General features: G+C 40.7%; 1 protein-coding gene and 1 long non-coding RNA gene across 5 annotated transcripts in view; one reads left to right on the top strand and one right to left on the bottom strand.

The window, feature by feature from the left end:
* Positions 1-25,287, top strand: part of LOC144031350 (uncharacterized) — a 36,471-nt gene that overhangs the window by 3,762 nt on the left and 7,422 nt on the right. The window lies entirely within an intron of this gene.
* fndc5a (fibronectin type III domain containing 5a) lies at positions 1,011-24,433 on the bottom strand. 3 transcript variants are annotated; one of them, XR_013287504.1, is made up of 6 exons: positions 23,586-24,208; positions 8,839-8,954; positions 6,910-7,108; positions 4,555-4,644; positions 3,444-3,645; positions 1,011-2,131 (listed from the first exon to the last, which is right to left on the bottom strand). XR_013287504.1 is itself a non-coding variant. In XM_077538414.1 (6 exons), the coding sequence occupies exons 3-6, from the start codon at positions 7,091-7,093 to the stop codon at positions 2,081-2,083; spliced, it is 459 nt and encodes a 152-aa protein (XP_077394540.1). In that variant the 5' UTR covers positions 7,094-7,108; positions 8,839-8,954; positions 24,420-24,433; the 3' UTR covers positions 1,011-2,080. The 3 variants fall into 3 exon arrangements, 2 of the variants coding, with proteins under 2 accessions (XP_077394540.1, XP_077394538.1); XM_077538414.1 differs by lacking the exon at positions 23,586-24,208 and adding an exon at positions 24,420-24,433 and having other exon boundaries at positions 3,512-3,645; XM_077538412.1 differs by having other exon boundaries at positions 1,013-2,131; positions 3,512-3,645.

The following is a 25,287-nucleotide window of genomic DNA, read 5'->3' as shown; positions in this document are numbered from 1 at the left end:
TCAGGAAAAAAAGTTTATTTTATTTTTTTTAGGGTGAATACACATTTGAGACAACCAATACATGAGGCTGCTTGAAGGGCCAGTCTAAATTATTCTATTCTATTCTACCGAGAGTAAGTCTAAAAAGTGAACTGGAAGAAACACAATAGGTCCCCAAATACACTACTAAATACTGCAATTATAGTTTCCTTTCAGTTTATAATTATGATATTATAGCTTATAGATAAATATAAATTTTGAATTGAAAATTCTCACGAGAAGCCCTTATGCCTTGCTGACATCTGTTCGTCACAGAATCCAGAATTTTCCAGTGTTAGTACAAGAAAGCAAACGTCTGAGGCTCGTTTGTCCTTCCGGGAATTTATCACAATGTTGCGTTTGTCTCAACATTGCATGTGTTTTTTTTTTTTTTCTACAGAATGTGACCTCATTGCACATGAAGTTCTTGCCTCCACGTGTTGTTGGGGTGTAGAGTTGTTATTGCTTCAGGAATCTCCTCTAGTGTCTCCACAGAGGCCAACGGCAGTCTTCACTTCCGTCGACGTATCCGAGCCTCTTGCAAAATTCTTTATTTAGATGAGGCACACTGGGTCAAGTCCTCTTTTTTTTCTCTTTTTTTTTTTACCCAGAATGCTGAGATATCCATCACCCTCAAAGATAAATAAAGACAAGCTTGTTCAGGATGTGGAATGTAAAGAATCATAATCTATTGAAAGCACAAATGAGACAAGGAAATGTGACCAAAACATGACAGCAAACTTCAGCAGTGAGCGAATCCTTTTGAAGCTGCTATGGCGTCATCACAGCTTTTTTTTTTTTTTTAAAGGCGCAATCTGCCGGATTCGCTCAGAAAAACACTCTTTTTAAATACAGGATGTACACACTTTAACTTTCTCTCAGTCTACACATCTGTGTTTACGTTTATCTTTGGTGGTGATTTTGTCCTAAACCCCCTCAGCCTGTATTTTGCCATTTTGTGTTTGTTTTGTAAACAGCGGGACGTTTCTGTGTCAGCTGCGTGACGTCACTCCCGCGGCAATTTGAAAGCACGCACGGATTATTAGTTTCTTTTTTTCACTCACTCACTCACTCACTCACTCACAGAAGCTTACGTGTGTGAATGAGTGAGTGGAAAAAAAAACAAAAAACGTGCGTGCTTTCAAATTGCCGCGGGAGTGACGTCACGCAGACGACACGTTCGCCCGGCCCCGTTTGCGACACCCCCACCCCCGCTCTGCGATTGGCTGGAGGGGTGTAAACACTGTCTTTCCACAGAAACGTCCCGCTGTTTACAAAACAAACACAAAATGGCAAAATACAGGCTGCTAGGACAAAATCACCACCAAAGATTAACGTAAACACAGATGTGTAGACTTGAGAGAAAATTAAATTGTGTACATCCTGTATTTAAAAAGTGCATTTTCCTGAGTGAAACCGGCATACTGGGCCTTTAAGACATTGCTCCTAACTCAGCCAGGTGCAGTCTGGATTCCCTGAGGGGGGGGAAACAAGCTCACCAGACGTATATTCCCCGCAGCACGGCGGAACGTTCTACTTTGATGAGGTGTAAAAAAAGTACCAGGACAATGGAAATGTACTGGCAGTACATTGTGTAACAATATGCTTGAATGATAAATTATTCACCCTCATTCATAAAAAAAAAAAAAAAGTTTGATCACAGAATATTACGATAAAACATCTAGAAAATGGGATTAAATCCCACCACCAAGGAATATTTAAACAGTCCCAAAAAAAAGTGGTGAGAGTAGATGAAAAGGTCTCCGGCTCTGCTTATCGACGTCGGTCCTTGGGGCAGCTTTATCAGCAGTCTGTCCACTGCCAGAACCATTTGGCCCGAATCGCTGCCTTGTTAAGCACAGCGGCGGAACCCGCTCAACTCTCCCCCTCGCGGTCGCTCGTCTGTGGGATCTCGTCTCACACTCGCCAACATGCTCCTCAATCCCCGGAGTCCCCGCAAAGCTTTGCTTCATTGGCAGGCCGGCGGCGAAAGGAGACGTTAAGCGATGCATCCCGACAAGCAGATTTGCTTAAAAGTCTTTCGTAATAACAGAGAAAAGAGTCACACTTCAATGATGTTGACAGATGGCATCCGATTGTTGTTTTTGGAAAACTGCGGGAGTATAGAGAAGATGATATGATTGAAGATCCTGGAGGGCTCTCAAGGAATCAAAACAATGAGTATGAGGATGCCTCTGTGCTGCGTTTATGCTCGACAATGAAGGGCTATTTGTTTATTTTCTTGATTCTCGTATGCGTACGTTGGCTGGCAAAACGACTGGAGCTCTGCCGTTTGCATTGATTACGAGAGCCTGGGTGTGTTTTTTTTTTTTTTTTTTGCTACTTGATGCTGAATGGTGCAGTCATGCACAAATGGAGCCACATTGAAGCCACATTTCAATTGAGCCTGAAGCTGATGTTCAGATGACACTGTGGGTGTTTGTCAATGTCAAGTATGCTTTCCACTACAATTTGCTTGGTCCTTCCGAAGATGCTCGATTCGCTCTGAACAGTGAAGACTTGAATTTTGACTGATTTTGCAAGGACCTCAGAATATTGTGTTATATTGCTATAAAAACATGGGACCTACCAAAAGAAAGATTAGAGTATCTTCTTTCATCAGTAAAAAAAAATGTATATTTGTATCTGTTTCCGTTTTGCAGCAATTAGCATTAGAATATAGCTAAGTTTCATCATTAATTACAAATCTGTTGAAAACATTGGGGAAAAGAGCTTGTTGCAACATGGTCGATCTCTTATACTCCGCTGCCACCTGCTGGCCGTTTTTTGTAATAACTTGCATTGCCTTAAGCGTTCTCTTCAGGTCAGAGGCTGCATCAAAGCCTTCTGTATGCTATAGCATTAAATAATAATCATAATAATAATACATTTTTGGGACCATGGCAATATTTAAATTAGAACATTTTTTATACACGTTTGGGAGCAAATGAGTTAATTAAAAGGATCAATGTACTTTTTCCACCTTGCAACTGTAATGTTTTTGTTCAGTAAAAACATGGAAACGTAACCATTTAATTGTTTGTGTTTGTCTATTGTGACTTAGATGAAGATCAAGTCGCATTTTATGATCATTTTATACACAAGTGTCGGAATTCCAAACGGTTCACATACTTTTTTTTTTTTTTTTTTACAACTGTATAAAGCATTTTTTTCCCTCACTTACGATGCCATTTGGGACCGCTTCTCGCTCGCTATGCATCATTAGCGCAAAGATGAAGCACACATAATGTCGACTATTATGCAGGTGGAAGGGAATATCGAGAAGAGACATTTGTAGGAATCGTAAACACTTTGCGGCAACGACATGGCAACTTTTTTAGTTTTTTGTTTTGACATTGAGAAACACTGTGTGAGTGCACATGAATGTCAAGTGGAAAGTTTTTGTAGCGGGCGGCACCATTCACCTGACCTGTTGAGTGGGGAGGGGGAGGAGGCACCTCGGGGGGAGGAGGAGGGGGTGGGTGGGTTATACCTTACTGCGCAACAGACCCCCTGTCGGATGTTCGGGAGTGCTGCACTCCGACGAATTTTTGGCTTTGTCCTTGTTGTTGTTGGGCTCGTTGTCTTTGATGATGTCATACTGGCGACAGAAGAGCGCGATCACGCCTGCGGTTGAAGAGCATCCAAACTTTAGAGGAATTCGTTTGATACGTTGAGGCTGGATAAATGTGCAGATTGGTTTAGGACAGTGTTCAACGGCGGTTTTCAAAATGTGACGCATGTTAGAAAAATGCTATCTGATGGATGGTAATCATATAGCATCCATCCATCCATCCATCCATCCATCCATCCATCTTCTACCGCTTATCCGAGGTCGGGTCGCGGGGGCAGCAGCTTTAGGAGGGAAACCCAGACTTCCCTTTCCCCAGCCACTTCAGCCAGCTCCTCCGGCAGGATCCCAAGGCGTCCCCAGGCCAGCTGGCCTGGGTCGACCCCGGGGCCTCCCGCCGGTGGGACATGCCCGGAACGCCTCCCCAGGGAGGCGTCCGGGAGGCATCCGAACCAGATGCCCGAGCCACCTCAGTTGGCTCCTCTCAACGCGGAGGAGCAGCGGCTGGACTCTGAGTCCCTCCCGGATGAGCGAGCTTCGCTTCTCACCCGATCTCTAAGGGAGAGCCCGGACACCCTGCGGAGGAAACTCATTTGGGCCGTTTTGTATCCGGGATCTCGTTCTTTCGGGTCACGACCCACAGCTCGTGACCACAGGTGAGGGTCGGAACGTAGATCGAGAGCTTCGCCTTTCGGCTCAGCTTTCTTCACCACAACGGAACGATACAGAGTCCGCATCACTGCAGACGCTGCACCGATCCGCCTGTCGATCTCTCGCTCCAATCTGCCCTCACTCGTGAACAAGACCCCAAGATACTTGAACTCCTCCACTTGGGGCAGGATATAGTATGTGATGTAAAAAAAAACAAAAAACAGTCCTAATTTCTTTCTTGAGCAACTTTCAACATTCACAGAGAATTTCCGAGGGTCTCTCTATAATTGGATAGTATTTGACGTGATCCTCACCTGCCCACATGATCAGCACCACCACGATGATGATGAGCTCCCCTGCCCTCAACTGGTTGGTCTGGCCCACTTCCTCCATCGTCACTTCGTCTGTGAGAGTTAGAAGGGCAACATCCTTGTTAAATTGTGCGCAATGCTAACGAGTTTTCATTTTTGTGATCATCGCACTGATCTTGGATGCCAAGATCTCCTCCGGAAGCCTTTTAAACCTAAACAATTACTTGTTGTAATGACGATAGTCTGAATGTTGTCAAAGTCACAGGCTTGACGTAAAGTTCACCGCCGTGTAGAGTGCCGCCCTCAACGTCCTTTATTAGATGCAGCGGGTGACATTTTGAGGCTCCCAGCGTGGCAAGCGTGCACCCCCATGCTCCAGCAGCTTTCAGAAACAAGCAATTCTGTTGATCGATTGGCCTCTGTTGCCCAGTATTAACTAATCAAAGCACAAATGCCCGAGGGGTGCTGAAGGCTCTTGATCCTTTTGGCTTTACTGGCCAAACTGGTCAGATGTAACAACTTTTAAAACGCAACAACTAAAGGCCAGGCCTGTTCACTTGCAGCAGTACCTGCTTGGCTCTTCTGAAATTGCCCCGTAATATGCTTTTTTTTTTTTTTTTTTTTAAATAAAAAAAGATACCTATTTTACATTAGGAAAACCAGCAAACAAAAAAATATCCAAAAAGCATGAATACTAAAATAATGATTGGAATTATCTGTCTTACCATCATCTGCCTACTAGGATGGAAAATGTGAAAAACATGAGAAATGAAGGACGCTCCATCTGTACAATGAGATTGCATAATGAAATACATTTCTGCTTTCTCGAAAAAAAAGCTAATGAATATTTAAGAGACTTCAATGAGCTTATTTTCAAGGCGCTGTAACAGCGGTGTCCAAACTACGGCCCGGGGCCCATTTGCGGCCCGCCATACATTTTTTGCCGGCCCGCGGCAAATACTAAAAATCATTTTTCAATGCTGTTTATTTAAAAAAAAAAAAAAAAAAAAGAGGGTGGATTCAACATTTCTAGCTACGCAAAGACACAAATTTGCAGCTAATAATTCAGTTCCAGAAATAAAAATAGTTTCATCCACTTGTTCCTTAGTGTCAACGTCCAATTTGTGAAAACATCACATTAATTAAAGGTTAATTATTAATGAAAAAAAATGTGAAAACATCACATTAATGGTTGTTAAGTGTGGTCAGTTGACGACCGATTGATCTTGTGGTTCAGAATGTCAAGTTGGGATTCAGCTGCTGCTCAGTGGAGAGGCGGATCGATTATAGTGGCACACAGGGGTCACTATTTGCCTTGTGACTGTTAGCAGTTTTCAATAAGTAACTGTACATTATATCAACAATTTATAATTGCTTCAGTGATTTTTACCATGTTTAACTCATTCACTGCCATTGACGGAAAAAGACGTCAAATGACGCATTTTTTTGCTGGTCTGGCAATGAATGTGTTAATAAATAACTAAACAAAACAAAAAAAAAACAAAAAAAATCAAAGTGGCCCTTGCAGCTTTCTATTTTTCTGTTTGTGGCCCTCAGAGGAAACAGTTTGGACACCCCTGCACTATAACGTCCTTGTTGTTGTTGTTGTGTATATTTTGCTCTTGGTGTCGACATAGTCAATTAAGAGTGTTGTTTATTTTTGGGGAAAAGCCATCAGTGTCAAATAAACGAGTGCAAGGCAGTAGGCTACAGTAAATGAAACTCATTCCAAAACCTGTCCAGTTATTGATTTTTAAAAATGTGTTTCCCTTGCAGCAACAACCCTTAGAACAACACTTGCAGAGTTAATGCCTCAGCAAGAGCGGTGTTCGGTCTCGACGAGCGATGCTGCTCCATTTGTATTCCACGCTATCTTGCCACTGCGAAAGAAGTTCAAACTCTCTCTCTGGCTCCAATTTCGGGGAGGAGTCCTGCAGAGTGTCACACTTGAGATGAGGATGAGGAGGAGGAGGAGGAATACTCTCGATAAGGCTTCTGGGAAGAGCGCATTGATTTACCATCGCTTGCAGCTCCAACTTCCCCTGCTCGGCAGCTGATAAATGTTCCGCCCTCGCCCCCATTTTTGGTTTACTGTGCAGCGGTTGCTGCTCGCAAGCGAGGTGGCCCGCGGAGGCACGTCAATACAGAATGAAGAATACGCCCGCTTGGCAGTGTCCAGCACTCTGTCGTGAAATTCCATTTCACGCTTTGTGTGCATATTGATTTTTTATTGCTGTTTAGACAAAATCAGTCAAGATATTATCAAGAGGCCAAGTTCTTTCTGCACCTTGTGGCTCAAGAACAAACACACACACAAAAAAGTGATGCATCGATTCATGTTATCTGCGCTACTTTTACCTTTATTCTTAGAAGCCTGAGTCTCGGCCTCCTTCGGCGTTCGGAAGCGTAACGGTTCGCTTTGCGGGCTGGTCCCAAACATGCTGATGGACTGGACGTGCACGATGTAGTCCGTCTCCTCCTCCAAGTCCCATAATGCACAGGAGCGTGTGGTGGTGTTGACTTCCTGGATGAATCTTAGCATACGCACGTCTTTCTTCTGTGGGCGCACAAATTCAGCACGGGAGAGTTTTGTGGGGGGGAAAAAAATGGTCAATATTGGAAGAACACGCATTACAGAGACTAAATTGGACGACACACACTCAGAAAGATGATAATTAAAAGTTTTGGACAACTATTGAGAAAAATAATCAATCTGAGGGGCTAGGCTATGCTTCTTTGTTTCACTGAATGTGAATTTTTCAATTAACTTTCTTTCCAGAATGTCTCATCCCTAATGCAAGATTCCATAGGATCATTATAGGGATGTTAATGCCATCAATCACCTTTCGGATAAACTGGCATGGATATTGTGAGCCATCGCTTTTGTTTTAACATCAGCAAGCGGTAGACCTCCCAAATGTTTTCAATGATCTTGAAATTTCCAAAGATACACTCAATAATCTTGTCAAAAAAGTCACTTATAGTCCAGTGGCGTCAAACATTCGGCCCGCGGGCCGGATCAGGCCCGCAAAGGGGTTTAATCCGGCCCGCGAGATGGACTTTGTAAAGTAAAAACAAAAAAATAAAACAATTATAATGTTGGACCAATTAATCAGACAGCCACAATCAAATATATAAATTTGATGAGTAATGTAACTTGTACACGGAATCGCCGTGGAAGCCATTATTTTTTTCACACAACTTAAAGTTATGGTTTGTTTATTTATTTATTTTAAATCATAGACCAACATAAACGTGTTAAATACGACACATTCAATTACTGGTAACACAAATACATATGACAGGGATTAACGTCCTTATAACTTCATAACTGTGCCACACAATGCATTCTGGGAACTATATATATGCAAAACAGGTCAATTTAACACATCTGGAACTCATACAGGCAAAGTGTTGCCGCGTTTCATTTGCATTCGTGTGATTTTTTTTTTAAACAATATACGTATTACAGTTGAGCTGCGTCATTTAGTGCTGGCCTAAAAATCGCAAAAAAATCTGCGCATAATTGACGGTAATTGTTTTTAAGTTATATACCGTTATTTTACCAATGTGGCCCACTTTGTAATATATTTTCCTCCATGCGGCTCCTGCGCTGAGCATTTGGGCAAGAGCATTTAACTAGTGGGTTCGAATCTTGGTTGGAACAGAATTTAGTCCAAGTTCAAGTTTTTCCCAAATGCTTGTGATGATGTCCAAGTTGTCCTTGAGCAAAATAGGGAACCTTCAGTTACTCCTGATGCTGCTCCGTCACTAGGTGAATGTGAAGTCAGTGTGAAGTGCTTTGAGTGCGTTCAAATGTGGAAAAGCGCTATACAAGTCAGACTAAGACAAAAAAACAAAAAAGTCAAGATTGGTCACTCCAACTCCTTGTTTTGCTCCACTTTCACTTCCTCTGTGTCAGCCGAGTCTCCTACTACTTCAGGAAGGTTTTTTGTCACTGTTGTCAACTGAGCCGCACCTGCCCCGAGTCTGTTTATGTTTGCAAAATAGTGTGAGAATGAAGCTTCGTGAAGTTCTGCATTCGTGTGCGAATTGAGTGCGTTTGTTTGATGTCAGGAAAGCGATTACGCTCTTTTCCTCAGAGCAGTCAAACGAGATCTCCACTTCTTTTGCTCGTTCCCGTAATGAATCTTCGAGGCTTGAGGAATTAATTACGCGCTCTGTATTGTCTCACTGAGTATGTTTGTACACGCACGCGAGTATCCAAATAGTCTTATCTCGGAAAGAGTGTGTGCGCAGCGGTTGCGCTATCCGCGTGTCCGTCACCTGCTGTGTGATGGCAAAGCCAATGACAGGGTCTCCCTCGGGGATGTCCCATGTCACCAGGGCAGAGTTAGCTTTCACCGCTTTGATGGTAACATTGACAGGGGGGGACAAGGTATCTGCAAAACACACAGACAAAAGTCTTTGAAACTTCTGAAGGGTAAAAATCAAAGCAAAGTTGGGCTCCGTCTCGTCTCTGCTGTGAAACTATATCAGAGTAAGTTAGTTACAACAGTTTTTCATCTGAATTTACACAAGTTGTACATGATATATGCAATTTAGATCTGAAAATGGTTGCCTGTTTTAATCCTGATAATAAAAAACGTACACATCGACGTCCAACATATTACAAGCAATTGACAAGACGTAGAGAGGGAGGAGTCAGACGCAGGAGAACGGTTGGTCGTGACGGCTGCAGTTTAGTAACAGGAAAAACAAAACACGTCTTACTGAGGGAAAACGCTGAACAAAAAGAGCTCCGAACTGGAGAGGAGAAAAAAAAAAGTCACTCAAAACAGGAACAACCAGTGATGGGCTTTACAGTTCTTTTAGGTGAACTGAATCACTAGAATCAGTTCATTTAAAAGAGCCGTTCAAAAGATTCGTTCACAGAATCGTTCAGTCTCCACAAATATGCATTATTATTATTACATTTATTTCTGCTAAATTTTGATGTTGACGTATCTGCGACTGGAATTCCCCCAGTTAAAAACATATGTGGCGTTAAAGGAACTTTAAATTAACTCAAACTTAATGCACTCGTTTTGACACCCCTAATATAATTATTTTTTTTAATTAAATAATAATAATAATAATAATAATAATAATAATAATAATAATAATAATAATAATAATAATAGCCAAGAGCTGAAAATTGATCATATTCAATTTGTGGACCAGTTCACATATAAATATGATTGCATGCTTCAGGGTGTAAATGAAGTCTAATTATATTCAGTGCTGCTCAGGTATTTGAGGTATTTTAAACGAAAAAATTTGAATTTCATTTGTAGAATGTTTGCATATCGTTGTTGTTTTTTCATGTTTCTTAACTTTTCATCTTGGCTACAGCAGCACACTTTTTGAACCGTAGCAATTTTAAGTAGCAAATTATGGCACTGCTGCTATTATATTTGGAGTGGAGGTCTGATGAATAGGAAACAAGGAGAAGTGGTCACTTTCAATGATGCCACTCAGCTGTCTTTATGAGGATATCAACATCATCAGCCAGTTATTGTCCAGTAACAGGTTAACAAATGACATGTGGCTTGAACATGGCCGACTCTCGTGTTTCAAGCTCCTTCTATTTATATGTAGTCCCACAGCCTGAGGGGGACCTAAGAAGTCATAAATCAAACTCATTATTCAGCTCTTTCATTCTGTCTATATTGTGCTCTCATCTCAAAACACACACAGCGAGTTAACCTTTGAGTCCTCTCGGGGACTGCGACTCCAACAGGGACCTTATGTAATATTAAAGGCCAACTCTGTAGATTTAGTATTGCAGCCTGCAGATACTTTTTTTTATTTTTTTATTTTTTTATTCTCTACCCGCCGGTCCCTCATCCCAAACCAACGCACACATATCGAATATGCCCAACTGCCAAAGAATATTGTCGCTGGAAGCCTTAATAACATTTCTGTCTGTTGCAATGTCTCACCTTTAAAGTTTTACAATAACAACAGCGCTTGGTCTATTTAGTGGCTTTCAAACTTTTTCAGGTAAAGGACCCTTTTGGTGGCACCTCGTCCAAAAAAAAAAAAAATGCGCACCATTTCAACTATACTCAAATATATAATTACTAGGAATGTAACGATATCGATATTATGACGATATGAAGCTCACGATACGATAATTATCACGATATTGTGGGGAGGTTGGCGATATTTAAAAAAGGTCACAATATTGTTAAAAAATTTTTTTTTGCTCATTCTAAAAAAAAAAGCCAGAAAAAAAAAGCATCACTTTGATGCATGATTGGATGGAATTATTGAATGGAAACCACCAATTTGACAGCACCGGCAAATGAATCGTTGTTTAATACAGGAAGGATTGATTCCCTTTCCGACAAAGTTGAAACGTTTAATGGCGCACATAATGCCTGGCTGTAAAAACAAATACACTGTTGCTCATAAAAGCTGGAATGGAATGTCGGTCTTGTCATTTACAGCGACAAGCAAATGTTATGCATGAATTCACTTCACCTGCTTAATTGGGACTTTGGGAACGCATGCTGTGATAAATACATTGCTTCAAAAAGTGATTACTGATGCATTTAAATAGGAATGAACCGAACCAACGCAATTATTTCAAATAAATTGTACAATACAGTAGCGGGATTACGAAAATGATTTTCATTTCAAGTACTGTATGTTGTTGTGAGATTGTTTTCTTGTTCAAGGGCGTCAGTGTATTGAAGTTACTTGAGAATTCCGCCATTGCTTGCTAAATGTTTTATACTTCAGAGACAATAACTTGAATGTAAATGACTGCTTGTTAATCTTGAGAAATGACTGTATTTGATCAAATTTCAACAATCTAGACTTGATAACTGATTGAAGGGTGTGTTTTTGTCGGATTATTACCTCTGTTCTTCTGTGCACCTCCACAGCCCAAGTTAGCTTAGCATCTCGTGATTCTTGATACATTTTCGTTGTTTCTAGTCTAGTCAAGTTTGTTCTACGCCTCTGAGTTAAAAATCTCATGTGTGTATGCGTTTTGGGATCCAACTTCAGAACATAACAATGGGTGCTCAGTCAAAGATCTTAAATATCAATAGATGAAGCGCAACATGCCCACCATCAGTGCACGCAATTTGATGATAAGTGTAAGAACCCTTTCAAGTACCTGCCCTTTATCAAACAATTTTTGTCCTCTCTTTCAAGATGGATGGCGTTTCTAAGACCTCGAAAGTTGTACTAAGTCTGACAAAAAAAAAATAAAAAAATTGTGCTGTTTCAGCACCGCTGACTGTTCCATGAATGTATCAGACTTGACTGAAGATATTTGGAGACCTGGTCGTGGGCCATCGATTGCTCAAATCGCAGTCAGCTCTGGACCGATGAGTTTTGCAGACAACACCAACCTGCTGCTGCATTCAGCAAGATAAACGTCCGCCTCTGCAGTCTCTCTGCTACTAGAGCCGAGACGGCAGGTTAAAAGCAGGCCATGGATGCTTTTTTTTTTGGAGGTTTTCATACAAGTCTGGATTCCACCGTAACGCACCCAAGCTCACCTAGCAACCTCACCCTGTAGTTATTATTATTTCTTTTCTTATGACTGAATGCTGGGTAATTTACTGTATTAGGGCAAGTGAATATGTGACTATGAAATGTGTGCAAAAATCCCCCGAAGCAGTTTGATAAAATTCAAACGTATTTGCTTTCATTCACTACCACGATGAATTTGACATGAAACGATTTAAAAGCTGTAACACGACTCTAAACTTTGCTCTCGCTGAAAGATGTCATTTACAGTTTTGCGAGCGACAGCCATTTTATGCAGAATAATTCCGTTTCCAAGGGGCTCGAAAGCAATCGGATGGTTGACACAAGAGGTTAATTAGCCGGATGGATTCAACGTTTTTCCTATTATTTCAAGACAAATGAAGCAGATAAAAGTCGTTAATGTCAGCTATTAGGAGGGCACTGGGCAACTGTTTGACTGGAGCTGCCAATATTAAGTCCAATGGGATCTCAAAAGCAAGTGAATGAGGTCATTAGGCTCAAAAACAAAGCGTATATCCATCACAATGATCACAATAAGTTTAGAGGTGAGCAAATTAACAATGCAAGGAGCACCAGAGAAAGAAACTCGTCAATTCTTCAGTGAAGTCAGTGTATAGTAGGGCTGGCGTTCAGTTCGATTCGATTTCAATTTGGATTCGATTCACTTCACTTCGATCGATATGAATTGCGTAACATCAATTCTTCCTAAATATCAAGGATATTATAAAAGCTCCACAAACATTAAATTAGAAAATATTTTTTTTGTAGGCAGTAACTGGATCAATAACACTAAACAACTCAATGCACTCACCATAATCCAACCTTTTTTTGCTTGGTCCTATTGGAAGCCGACTGTTCCGTTTCCATCGCATCGGTCCCGCATTGCAACATTGTAAATATATGACCAGAATAGCTCAGCTTGTGTTGGGTCTGACCGGCGACAGCTGCATTAGGCTAGTAGGACTACATTTCCCATGATTCTTAGACACAGAAGCAGGAAGTCGTTCTAGTTCCGGTGTCGGTGTAAAGATGTGATCGGGCTGCCAGATCGTATCGGGGTCACCTGCAGATGACGTCACGCTACAGGATTGTCCGGAAATTGTCCGTTTACAATTGTTCAACAATAACAAAATGTATGGGTTAAAACTGTAAAAACGTAAATAAACCTAAAATATAAAAGCATGACACTTTAAGAGTGAAAAAAAAAGAAAAAAAAGATTGAAGTGCTTTGCGCTTGCCGTTGACATCCGGTTATCCTAACTTTACTGTACAGTATATACAGCAGCCTTCATAGCTTGCTAACAAATCTAAACAAAACACATCCTCACTATTCCCAGTCTGAAAGCTTTCGTTCACTGCTTTCATGTCTTTATCCGCCTCCTTTCTCCCATTTCATTCTGCTATAAGAGACAGTGAGTGTTTTCAGTGACCACGGGCTTTAAATATCCACATGGCAGTCAGCTCTAATAAAACAGCAGACGCGCATCTTCATAAAGTCTCCCTGAGCGCGCTTGTCTGCATCGCCGTGAGATGTGGCTGTGACTTTGAGCCATGCCGGATATCCCGGCGAGCGTGTTGGCAGCTACTTGTCTATTCCATGCCGAGCGGCGTCAAGGGTGTCAACTCTTCCAGATCGCCGCTCATTAGAGAAGGCGCCATCGCAATTGACGAGCGTTGCGTGAAACGATAAGACAGCAAATGAGAGGAAGTCACAAATTCCAAACGCACCTTGGGAAGGTGATTGATGATTTAAATTAATGAACATCCTCCTCATCTCGATGCCGAGTCCACACAGGAGACGATCACGCATTTACTCTTTTATGTTTATTGCTTCCAGTTGAATATTTGTCAGGATTTTTCTGTGGTTTGTTTCTATTGAACTATTTTTTTCTTGGCTTTGGCATCGTTGCGTCGCAAACAAAGAATTCTGAGCTAGACGAATAATATAATAATAATAGAATATGTCACCTGCATCTACTTCATTTGGTGAAGTCAAAAAACAAAGTGCTTGGCCGTAGCTGAATTGTTCCGTGTTTGAATTGATGAATTGTCTTTTAGGCAAATGTAATTAGACTTCGTTTTTTTAAGACCCATTAAGATCACAGCTTCTTCTGTCTTGTCTATTTTGATTCTGCTTGACTGCTTTTCTGTGGCTTACATGAAACATGACTCTGATTATTGGCCATGACATCAGCCATAGAATGAATGCAAATTGATCATTACTGTACTACATTTTAAAAACGTCGAACTTTTGATACACTTGTCACATTAAATCTCATTAGAATGTGCAAGATCAAATGATAGTGAGTGCACATTTTTTGTCAGTATCTCTGCATTTCCAATTGAACGATTCCTTTGCGGGCACAAAATGAGCAATTATTTATTCTGAATAAGCAACAATGGGATTGCATCACATTCTGAATATCATTTTGGCAACATGTTGGTTAATGCATCAAACAAGAATGAGACGTGCTTCCTGAAAGGCATCCTCGACTTTGTGCTTTGCATGCTGATCTCTCGGGTCGCGTCGAATCGTTGAAATTTACCACTGGAATGAACTCATCATGAATGGAGTGAAGAAGGCATTTTAATAAAATAACTCGAGCAGTTATTAATGTTATTGTAAATACAAATTGTGTTGTTGCTCTCACTGATTATCGTTCAATGTTGACTTGAGGCCCCTCAGGGTAGAAAAGAGGTTTTGTTTTAATACCCACTCGGTGGCTGAGAGACTGAGGGGGGGGTCGTAAAAGCTTGCAGGGTGGTTCCTCGGCTTCTATCAGCCCCCAAGAGAAGCGATTGCTGATTGTTACAGCTCCACTACCCTTGGAAAAACATTAGTCAAAGTCGTGGTGTGGTGTGCTGCTCCGCGGGATGCTAATGAGTACGCCTGCAAGGAAAACGGCATCATAGCTTGCGTGTTGTTGTGGCCAGGATATTTAGAAGGCCTCGTGTTTACGTTTCCTGATGGTTCCTTTTTACTTTGTGCATCACTTATGTGCCGCCTTCATAAAGCCCAAATTCAACTCAGAAACCACAGACAGTTTTAGTTTGAGTTTTATGCGTACGTACGGTCGCAATTTTTAGCACCCATTTGTTCGTTTGAGTAAGGCGCATCGCAGATACTGCAAAGCTGGGTATCGGTATCGATGAGCCAAAAAACTGTATCGGAACAACACTAATTTTAATTCAGTCAAAACTCTATTAGGAGTGATGCTTATTCAGAACAAAAGACCGTTTATCAAGTGTAGTTAAAGAACAAGCAGCATCAGTTTACTGTTCAAAACTGTTGAGATGAAGTTAACTCATTTACTCCCAATAACGTATAAATACGTTTTTTTTTAATGTTCTAAGTGTCCCAAAGACGTATTTATACGTGTTTTTTTGTTTTTGTTTTTTTAATGCTAGAGCGTACAGAAGGCTTTGATGCAGCCTCTCAACTGTAAAGAACGGTTGCAGAAATGGTAGTTATTACACAAACGGCCAGCAGGTGGCAGCAGAGCAAAGGAGATCAACCAAGGCCATGTAGAAAAAAAAGCTCAATTACAATTTTAAATAATTTGTGAAAACTGATGAAACTTAGCTCTCTTCTAATGCTAATTGCTGCAAAGCGGAAACAGATAGAAACATACTTTTTTTTTCCTGATGAAAGAAGAGACTTTAATCTTTCTTTTGATAGCAATAGAACACAATATTCTGTGGGCCTTGCAAAATCAGTCAAAATCCAGTAAAACAGCCGGGAGCGAACGGGACTGCGAAATGTGAAAATGGCGGGGAGTCAGTGAGTTAACCGCAAGGAGGAGGGTGTACAGAAAGTAAGAACCAGCAGATGTAAATATGAAAACAGCACAAATAAACATTGCGGAAAGAATAATTGAAACCCTGTATCAAAGTCATGAAAGCGAAATTACAAGCAATAAATTAGCCCAAGTTGATGACTGAGAATCATGTCGTAGCAGCACAAGGCTGCTTATTTGCCTTTGCTGACATCGTATTGAGTGCGAGAGGCTTGCGGGTGCTTGTGGCTGCTCTTTGCTCTTGGGGGGGTTAACACACATTCAGTGCGCAAGGCCGCTCACCTCATCTATATTTAATGTGCCATGATAGAACCATCAGGGTTTTATGACCCGGAGATCGCCTTCACGTGTGTGAAGAGAGACCTTGGCAAACGGGCGTGTCCTCGTCACCGCATCAACGTCAACACGCACGCACGCACTACGGACACGCGATGCGATGCAAACAAAAAAAATACAATTGCATGCGCACATAAAAGTCACGATGGTCTCAACATGTAAAGAAGCATTAATTAGTGGGCATCATTTGGATGTTAACTCTTTGACTGCCAAAAACGTTTAATAGCGATGACTAAAATCACAATGTATGCCGCCATAAACGTTAAATGATGTCAACTACGTTATTTTTATTTATTTATTTATTTTTTTAAATCAATGTGAAGTGTTAAGTGCAGTGCTGCCTGGTCAATAGGTTGTGGAATCAAAAACACCCACTTACTATGGCCAGCAGATGGCAGCATTGTATCTCTTTTCAATGGGCTCAAGGTGTATAAAATTACAGTGAAACATGACCAAATCTGACGAAATAGAACATTTTCAAGGATGACATGAATGATCAAAGCCTTTGTTACATTTAATCACATTCACAGAGTGTCACCAAACAAAAAAAAAATAAAAATATTAGTGTCAAAAGTACTGTTGTGGAGAAAATGTATCTTTTCACAAAAAGCTTGTTTTCTCAAATGACATATTTTCAAATGGTGATTACTAAAGAACAGAATAAGTTAGAAACATACTTTTTTTTTCTAATGAGAGAATGGAATGCAATCTTTCATGTGGATTATGCAGTAAAAGTACACAATATTAGTTAAAATGCTCGAAATCGGCTGGCACTGTCGGGGTTGTTTTTTGGATAACGTGTGGCAGTAAAAAAGTTAAACATCGGGTAAATAATTTAGATACGGTACTTTGGCACCATGCAATGGGGTGACATAATATTAATATTAATAATATTATTAATTATTATTATTATTAATTATTATTATAATTATTAATATTTTTTATTATCATCATCATCATCATTATTATTATTATTATTATTATTATTATTATTATTATTATTATTATTATTATTATTATTATTATTATATTAATTCTGTCTGGTTTTTCTGTATTTTAAAATATCAGTAAGTTATCAATATCAGTCAGGCTTACTACTATGCTCTTACAGACGTATTGGCCAGTGTGTATTTATTTGGTAATTGAAACAAGCACGATAGCGAGTGAAATTAGGCGACATGAGTGTCTTTTCATCCGTTCATCCTGCTAATGATTTGTCTCCTGTGAGTTACATACTGATAGCTTTATGAAGTAGGCGGTTGCACAGATTATAGATGGCAACAAGTGACCACATTAACTTGGACATCAATCAATATTAACCCAATTAAGGCACTGAATAGACACTGAAGCCGGATTTTGATTTTGTGCAATGATGGAGACCAAACAAGACGGAGCAATGCAGCTGAACGGGACTAAAAGTGGACCAAGCACCTTTACTGACTTCCTACAACGGAAAACCTCTCTCAGCCTTTGAGGCGCCACTTACTATATACTGTACCGTATTATTCTTTATTGAACCACAAAAACGTGCTTTTATGATGGCCACAAAGAAGGGGAAACGCACGGCCATTTTGAGAGGATGCGGGCAATAATCAATCGCAATCTTCACTGACTGCACCTGTGCCGTTGCCTTTTTTTATTATTATTTTTATTTTGCCTTTTACCATTGCCTCAGTGGTCATGTTACCATCAGATCTTAGTGCACAAGCCGTGTCCACTCCATTCAAGTGTGCGCCACTCAACCTGATATGAGTTTCCCAAGGACAACTTAAGGAGGCTTCTTGACGTGAAACGTGCCAGACATAAGAACAACCATGTTATGAGCTATCTAGACGGGAATTTGAAATGACATTCAGAAAATGGCCTCTTATCTGCTTCAATTCAGCTGAACAGACGCTAATTAACATGCGTAGCGATGAGTGGAAAAGTGTGCTGCGGTCTGACGAGTCCACATTTTAAATTGTTTTTGGAAATCATGGAAATCATGTGTTGTCTGTGCCAAAGACTAAAAGTTCTATTCGGAAAAGGACAGGAAATAACATCAATGGCCAAAACATTTGTATTAATGTCTGTAATGTGATTAAATGCAAGATAAAAAAATACAATAAAATAAAATAAAAATGCCATGATAATAATTAACTTGTAATGAAATGAGAGGTTTTAATTTAACAATATGTCCACTAGTGTGGTTGTAGATGTAGCCTGACATCCTGCCAAAAACTGCTTTCAGTAGTTTAACTTATACAGTCAAACGTCGGTTTTCGAACATAATCCGTTCCAGAAGGCTGTTCTAAAAGTGATTTGTTCGAAATCCGAAACAATTTTTCCCATTATAATAATGTAAATAATTTTAATCCGTTCCAAGTCTAAAAAAACTTTTTCCAATTGTTTTTTTTTTTTTTTTTTTACTATTTTACACCATAAACTGCACTGTATACTGTTTACCATAAATAGAAAAGGGTAGAAATAGACACTGTTGTATTGAGATATCCTATCTAAAATGATGAAAAAAACAAAAACAAAATGCAAACATTTCTTTTTTAAATTCAATAGTTCTGCGCACTACTTTCCTCTTTTCTTCACCAGCCACTTGCTTTCTTTGGACCCACGATCAGGCGCTAATACACGATGCAAAACTAAAAAAAAAAAAAGCTTTGCGTAAATAACAATGAACAGGTCTGCTCCAAACGAACTTTGAACACGAAATGTGCGACAGAGGAAGCATTCGAGTTAGCTCGGCTCCCGAGTGAGTCGCGTTCAGGTACGCTCGGCTTTTTTCAGTTTGGTTGAGAGCCGAATTTTTGGACGAGTTCCGAGACATAAAATTCTCAAATTTTCTGCTTGAAAACCGATTTGAATGAGAACAGAAGAGTTCGAAAACCGAGGTTTGACTGTAGTTAACTTAGCATTTGAATAGGAAATGCAGGCAAATGAAGTATCTGGTCAGTGCGCTGCATATCGATAAAAACTGAAGTGATCGGCATTTTGTAAAAAAAAAAAATCTAAAGTAATGTGAACACTAAAACATTGTGGTCACTCTCAAAGTGTCATTTTGGTTACATTAGATCAACCTCTCAGGAACTCAGGTGTAATCTTACCTCAACTATAAAATCTCAATCTGAAGGTGTCAAACGAACGGCGCTGCTTGAGTCACCTTTTGTACTTTGCAAACGAGGGTACATGAAAAACTAATTACAGCGATTTGTTTTCACACTGCTGAGTGGAGGAAACAAAATGCAAACGTGCTCACACTTGATCCCTTGTGAAGTGTACAAGCAGAAAGATACACATCATAGAGTTACACGCTAGGTGACAAGATTCAGAATAGAATTCCTCAGGTTGTACTGACGCCGTTCTGGAATTTTGGCCTCTAATTTGTTTTACAATGACAAACATATTTCCGCACAGAAAAATAATGGACACTGAGGGGCATATTCACCAAGAATGCGCTGCGTCCGGTAATAGCGCGAAATATTGCACCACAACTGCACACGCAGTCTGCGTCCAGTTACCCGCCTATTTTGCTCGAATCATATACCGGCGCAAACACGCCCACAAAACTGACAGCTTGGAGCAAATTTGCACCTGATTTACCACACATGGCAACGGATTTGCGCCAACAACATGCTTGTTATAGTAGCAGTTGCAAGAAAGATGACATTATCAGCTTGGACCGAGAGGAAGCGCTTATGGCGCCATTAACTCATTTGTTCCCAATAACGTATAAATACGTTTTTTTTTAATGTTCTAAGTGTCCCAAAGACGTATTTATATGTTTTTTTTTATTTTTATGCTAGAGCATACAGAAGGCTTTGATGCAGCCTCTCAACTGCAAAGAACGGTTGCAGAAATGGTAGTTATTACACAAACGGCCAGCAGGTGGCAGCAGAGCAAAGGAGATCAACCAGTGCCATGTAGAAAAAAAGCAAAATTACTTACAATTTTAAATAGATTTGTGAAAAGTGATGAAACTTAGCTCTCTTCTAATGCTAATTGCTGCAAAACGGAAACAGATAGAAACGTACTTTTTTTCCTGGTGAAAGAAGAGACTTTCATCTTTCTTTTGATAGGGTCCATGCTTTGATAGCAATTGAACTTTGTACATTGTACTCGGAATTGTGTCAAGGTGAGGCCCTTTCTGGCACGATATTTGCTCAATTCTAACCAGTATTTTACAAATTGCTGTTCCGCTGGACCCTGAAATATGCTTATTGGGGAATCTCAAGCCAATTAGTCACTCTCTTCACATTGCACAACTTCAATTTCTTGAGATTGCTTTATGTGTAGCCAGAAAATGCATCGCGATAACGTGGAAATCCGACACCCCTCCTCTTCTTGATAGGTGACCTGGTGAAATGAACAGCTGTGTACCCTTGGAAAAAATTACTTACGGTCTCAGAAAACAATATACCATGTTTTTAAAAGTTTGGCAACCGTATTTAGACCATATTAGTTTTATTATTATTTATTTATTTTTTGTGGTGGGGGTATTATTTGTTGGGTTACGGTTGTATGTTGATACTTTACTCAGATTATTGTGTTTGTACACATTGCGGAAAGTCAAAAATAAAATATTCTAAAAAAAAAAAAATGTTTTGATGTGGCACAAAATGCAAATTTTGCCTCGCCAATTGCGATACCAAACGTATTTACTTCTTATGATCCATGCTCTATAATGTAGACAGTAGTAGAGATACTGTAGATGATGGCTGAAAATGTATCACTTGCACCTGCAAGGCGCTGAGCCCCAAAAGGTTCATATATTTACATGCAGCATAAAACCATATTCTTTCCACTCTGAAAAGACGGCATTCTCATGAAAAGCATCACAAAAACAAAGAGGGAAGCCAGGAAGTCGTTTTGTCTTTTGCATCACTGTTCAATTTGTTGAATGATTAATTGATTTTTTTTTTTTTTTTTTTTTTTCCTTTTGCCTTGGAGCAGCCCCGGCAAAATTGCTCCTGAGAATTTATAGACCGATTGAGATGAATGTGTAAGGGAGTCGATTTACATTTTAAATTGAAACATTAGCCTCTCCTTTCCCAGGTTCAACCAGCTGTTTACGAGTCGCCATAAACACAGACGCCGTAAAGACGTCAGCCCGGTGTAAATATTACAGTCTCACTCCTACTTACTCTTGCCAGGCCGACAACACTCAGACTTGACATCACGTCAACGTGTGCTGGAGTTTCCAGTGCGTGTCTTTCAAGAAATAGCCTTTCGCTCCTTTCCTTCCGTTTATGAGCCATATTTAATTCTACTGTTCAATAACGATATGTCGTCATGTGCGGATGAAATGCCATTTTGCACATGTCATATATTTGCGTCCAATTATTGTATAAATAGATTATGAATACTTGATCAATTGTGAGAATCTCCATTATACTTATGAACTGATTCATTCAAAGGTCATACATAAGGAATTTCAAATATTCAAATTAGATGACTAAACAACGAACGAGTGAATGAAGTGTGAGCAACGTCAAACGTTTTTAAAAGAGAAGGTCAATGCAAATGTCAGTGGAGCGTAAATGCAGACCAAATGAGGTATAGATTGAAATTTTGTGTCAGAAGGGATTCATATCACTGTGTTGTGGTCATCGTGTGATTATATGTGCGTAGCTCATTCACTCGCCGCCATTTTCACATTTCGCAATCCCGTTCGCTCCCGTCTGTTTTACTGGATTTTGACTGATTTTGCAAGGCCCACAGAATATTGTGTTCTCTTGCTATAAAAGCATGGAACCTATCAAAAGAAAGATTAAAGTATGTCTCTATCTGTTTCCGTTTTGCAGCAATTAGCATTAGAAGAGAGCTAAGTTTCATCATTTTTCACAAATCTATTTAAAATTGTAAGTAATTGAGCTTTTTTTCTATATGGCCCTGGTTGATCTCCTTTGCTCTGCTGCCACCTGCCGGCCGTTTGTGTAATAACTACCATTTCTGCAACCGTTCTTTGCAGTTGAGAGGCTGCATCAAAGCCTTCTGTATGCTCTAGCATAAAAAAACAACAACAACAACAAAAACCCCGTATAAATACGTCTTTGGGACACTTAGAACATTAAAAAAACGTATTTATACGTTATTGGGAGTAAATGAGTTAACGACAACATAAGAAAACATCAGTCCATTCATCTGTATCGATGCGCACACCAAACGGCAAACAAACTGATGTGATTCATGAATGTCAAGAGCCCGTTCGCCACTTCAGTTAGTAGGCGATGGGATGTAATTGGGCTACTTGTGAAACTCACATAATCAGGATTATTTTCATGTAGAAGCTGTACCTAATGCCCTCGTGATTTATGAGTTAAAAAAAATATATAACATTGTGTACAGCTATTGCCACAAGATTATGACCACTTGCACATTCTGATGCGATTCAACCCTTGAGCTGTTTCACAAAGTAACAGAAACGGTTCCCAGTATCATGCTGGACAGCATCCCGCCAATGCAAACTATACGGCCGCAAGCATAAACATGAGATTGGTACCTTTTTTGATAGTGGCAATTAAAATTCTGAATTCATAATGGAATTTTCGATATAGCGATTGTATTGGATGCCTTTACTAAGCGCTTGTATGGCTAATTATTGTTTCCGACTGTGAGGCGGCAGTTGGTGTCAGCACACCAATGCCAGTTTTTGTTTACAGGATACGCCAACTCGGGTTAATGGATGAAATACAGAAAATAGTGTTTCAATTTAATTGTATTGTTTATATTTTTAGCTCGAGGATGAGGGCCTACAATAAGTAGTAGTGCACATGCAATAAATATATCACGTTTGTATTATGTATTGATTTATTTAGTTTGTTCATTCCCAGAATGAAGTACAGTAGCTTTGCAGTTTAGGGATTAAAATGGCCTGCCACTTTTTGGACTCGGTAGCAATAAAGTCCAACTGTGTACAATATTGTAGAATTTTGACCTGATAAACAAATTAAAAAAGGTTCGAGTCTTAATTTTGGATTTTATTTTTTATTTTTTGCACTGATTTTTATAAACGACGGATGTACTGGGACTAACACACATGCACACGCACGACAGGCAATTCCAGTTTGAATGCAGTCCAGTGAAGCCAATCAACCTGCGCCATCGTTAACAGTCCATTGTAACAGATCCTCAATTGCGTTTGAGGTGAACACAAGCGCGTTGCTCACTAAAACATCACGCAAAACGCTCTCCACAGGTACCAAAGACAATGCACAAGCGTGCCCAGGGTGCACAGTGACGTCCACATCCGTGCAAACGGTGTTTTCCTCCACGCACACGTATGCCGCCCCCCCCCCCCCCCCCCCCAAAACGCTGTGGCAGTCAAACGGCACTCGGACACGGATGCCGCTGCATTGAAACAACCGTGTTGCAAATTGCACACGAGCATCAACTTACCCGCCGAGACCCGCGACACGCCGAAGCAGCTGAGAACGAGCAGACAAAAACGCTCCATCTTCCTCGCTCGAGACGACGCGCCGGGTCCCGTTTACTCCTCCAGCCGGGGAGGTTGACCGGTTAACCGGCCGGCTGGCATGTCGGCATGTCCCTCGTCAGCACGGGGGGGGGGGGGGGGGGGCCGCCAGCCGCGTCTTTTTTCATTCACCGCGCTCGACTGTGCCCGAGCACGAGCATCGCTTGCTGAAAGCTTTCGAGCGGGCTTCACTCTGTCTTCTCCTTCCGTGTCGCTCCAAAAGAATCCTCGACCTGCACCTGATGATGATGATGATGATGATGATGCTGGAGGTGGTGGCTGCTGCTGCAGAGTGAAACGTGCTGGTTGTTGTATATGAGAGCCGCCAGCTACATGAATAATATTCGGCACTCAAACGCGCAAGTCATTTCCAAGGAAAATGGAAGCTTTAAACAGACTAAATCCATAGTTTGCATTCAGCAGCAATAACGAGCAGCATGAGCCACTCCAATTTTTATAAACACAATTGTAAAGATTCCCGGATACAGATTTCCCACCAGAGGCATTTTTACAGAGACTGATGCTCTCTCGTCATCCTCCTGCTCGACAATCTCTCAAACATCACTGCCCACTCACATATGAAATATGCATAACAGTTGCCCACGCAGACGGTCTCTGCAGCCCGGCTTTGGAGAGGTTTTTCCCTACTTTCAATTCAAACATTTGCCCCCTTTTTACTACTCGGTAAATACACTCGCGCACACAATTTCATACTTTCGAGGGGCCTCCGGTTTGTTGGAAAAGTTGACATACTGTACCTGAACTTCCAGATTGATCCCCTGCAGCAAGACGAGTGCGCGCGCGCGCGCGTGTGCAGGTGTGTGTGGAGAGGGCAGTCGATAGTCTGTACCCGAGCTGGCTCTCCAAGAAGTGTTTTTCACATGCTGCCTCACACCTCGATTCATCGCCTGCTGCCTGTGACGTGCTTCAAGGAACACAATTATTGTGCTGTTCTGGCTCTCCTTCAGACTTTGTGTGAACATATATGTGTGTGCGTGTTTCACAGGGACAGATTTACCTCTGGTCCAGGGTCAGTAGACACAGAAATTGGCTCCACCTCCCCATGACCCTGCACAGGATAAACTCTAATACAGGGGTGTCCAAACTTTTTCCTCTGAGGGGCCATATAGAGAAAAATAGAAAGCTGCAAGGGCCACTTGGATTTTTTGTTCAAAGTTATTTATTAACACATTCATTGCCAGACCAGCAAAAAAAATAAATGCATCATTTGACGTCTTTTTCCGTCAATGGCAGTGAATGAGTTAACTCTTTGACCGCCAAAAACGTTTAATAACGTTTAATAAAATCACGATGTATGCCGCCATAAACGTTAAGTAACGTCAACTACTTTTTTTTTTTAAATTTATTTATTAATATTATTATTATAATATTAGTGGTCAGTGCAACGTCCAAGTGCAGCGCAGCCGGCTCAATGAGTTGTGAAATCAAAAACACCCACTAACTATGGCCAGCAGATGGCAGCGGTAGCGGCTCGGGCCCTAACTAGAGCTGCGAATTACAATGAAACATGATGCAATCTGATGAAATAGAACGTTTTCAAGGCTGACGTGAATGATCAAAGCTTTTGTAACACGAAACCTAATTTGACGGAGCGTCACTAAACAA

The sequence above is a fragment of the Festucalex cinctus genome, chromosome 12 (assembly GCF_051991245.1).
Source record: "Festucalex cinctus isolate MCC-2025b chromosome 12, RoL_Fcin_1.0, whole genome shotgun sequence".
In the NCBI taxonomy this organism is placed as follows: Eukaryota; Metazoa; Chordata; class Actinopteri; order Syngnathiformes; family Syngnathidae; genus Festucalex; species Festucalex cinctus.
The sequence above is the reverse complement of the archived record's forward strand: the minus strand, read 5'-3'. Positions and strand labels throughout refer to the sequence as shown.

Excerpts from the sequence above, each read along its gene's own strand:
- fndc5a (XM_077538412.1), bottom strand. The coding sequence starts at position 23,643 with ATGGAGCGTTTTTGTCTGCTCGTTCTCAGCTGCTTCGGCGTGTCGCGG. Across the intron at positions 8,955-23,585 it reads CGTGTCGCGGGTCTCGGCGG|ATACCTTGTCCCCCCCTGTC; the intron begins GTAAGTTGATGC and ends TGTGTTTTGCAG. Across the intron at positions 3,646-4,554 it reads GGTGCTGATCATGTGGGCAG|GCGTGATCGCGCTCTTCTGT; the intron begins GTGAGGATCACG and ends CTTCAACCGCAG.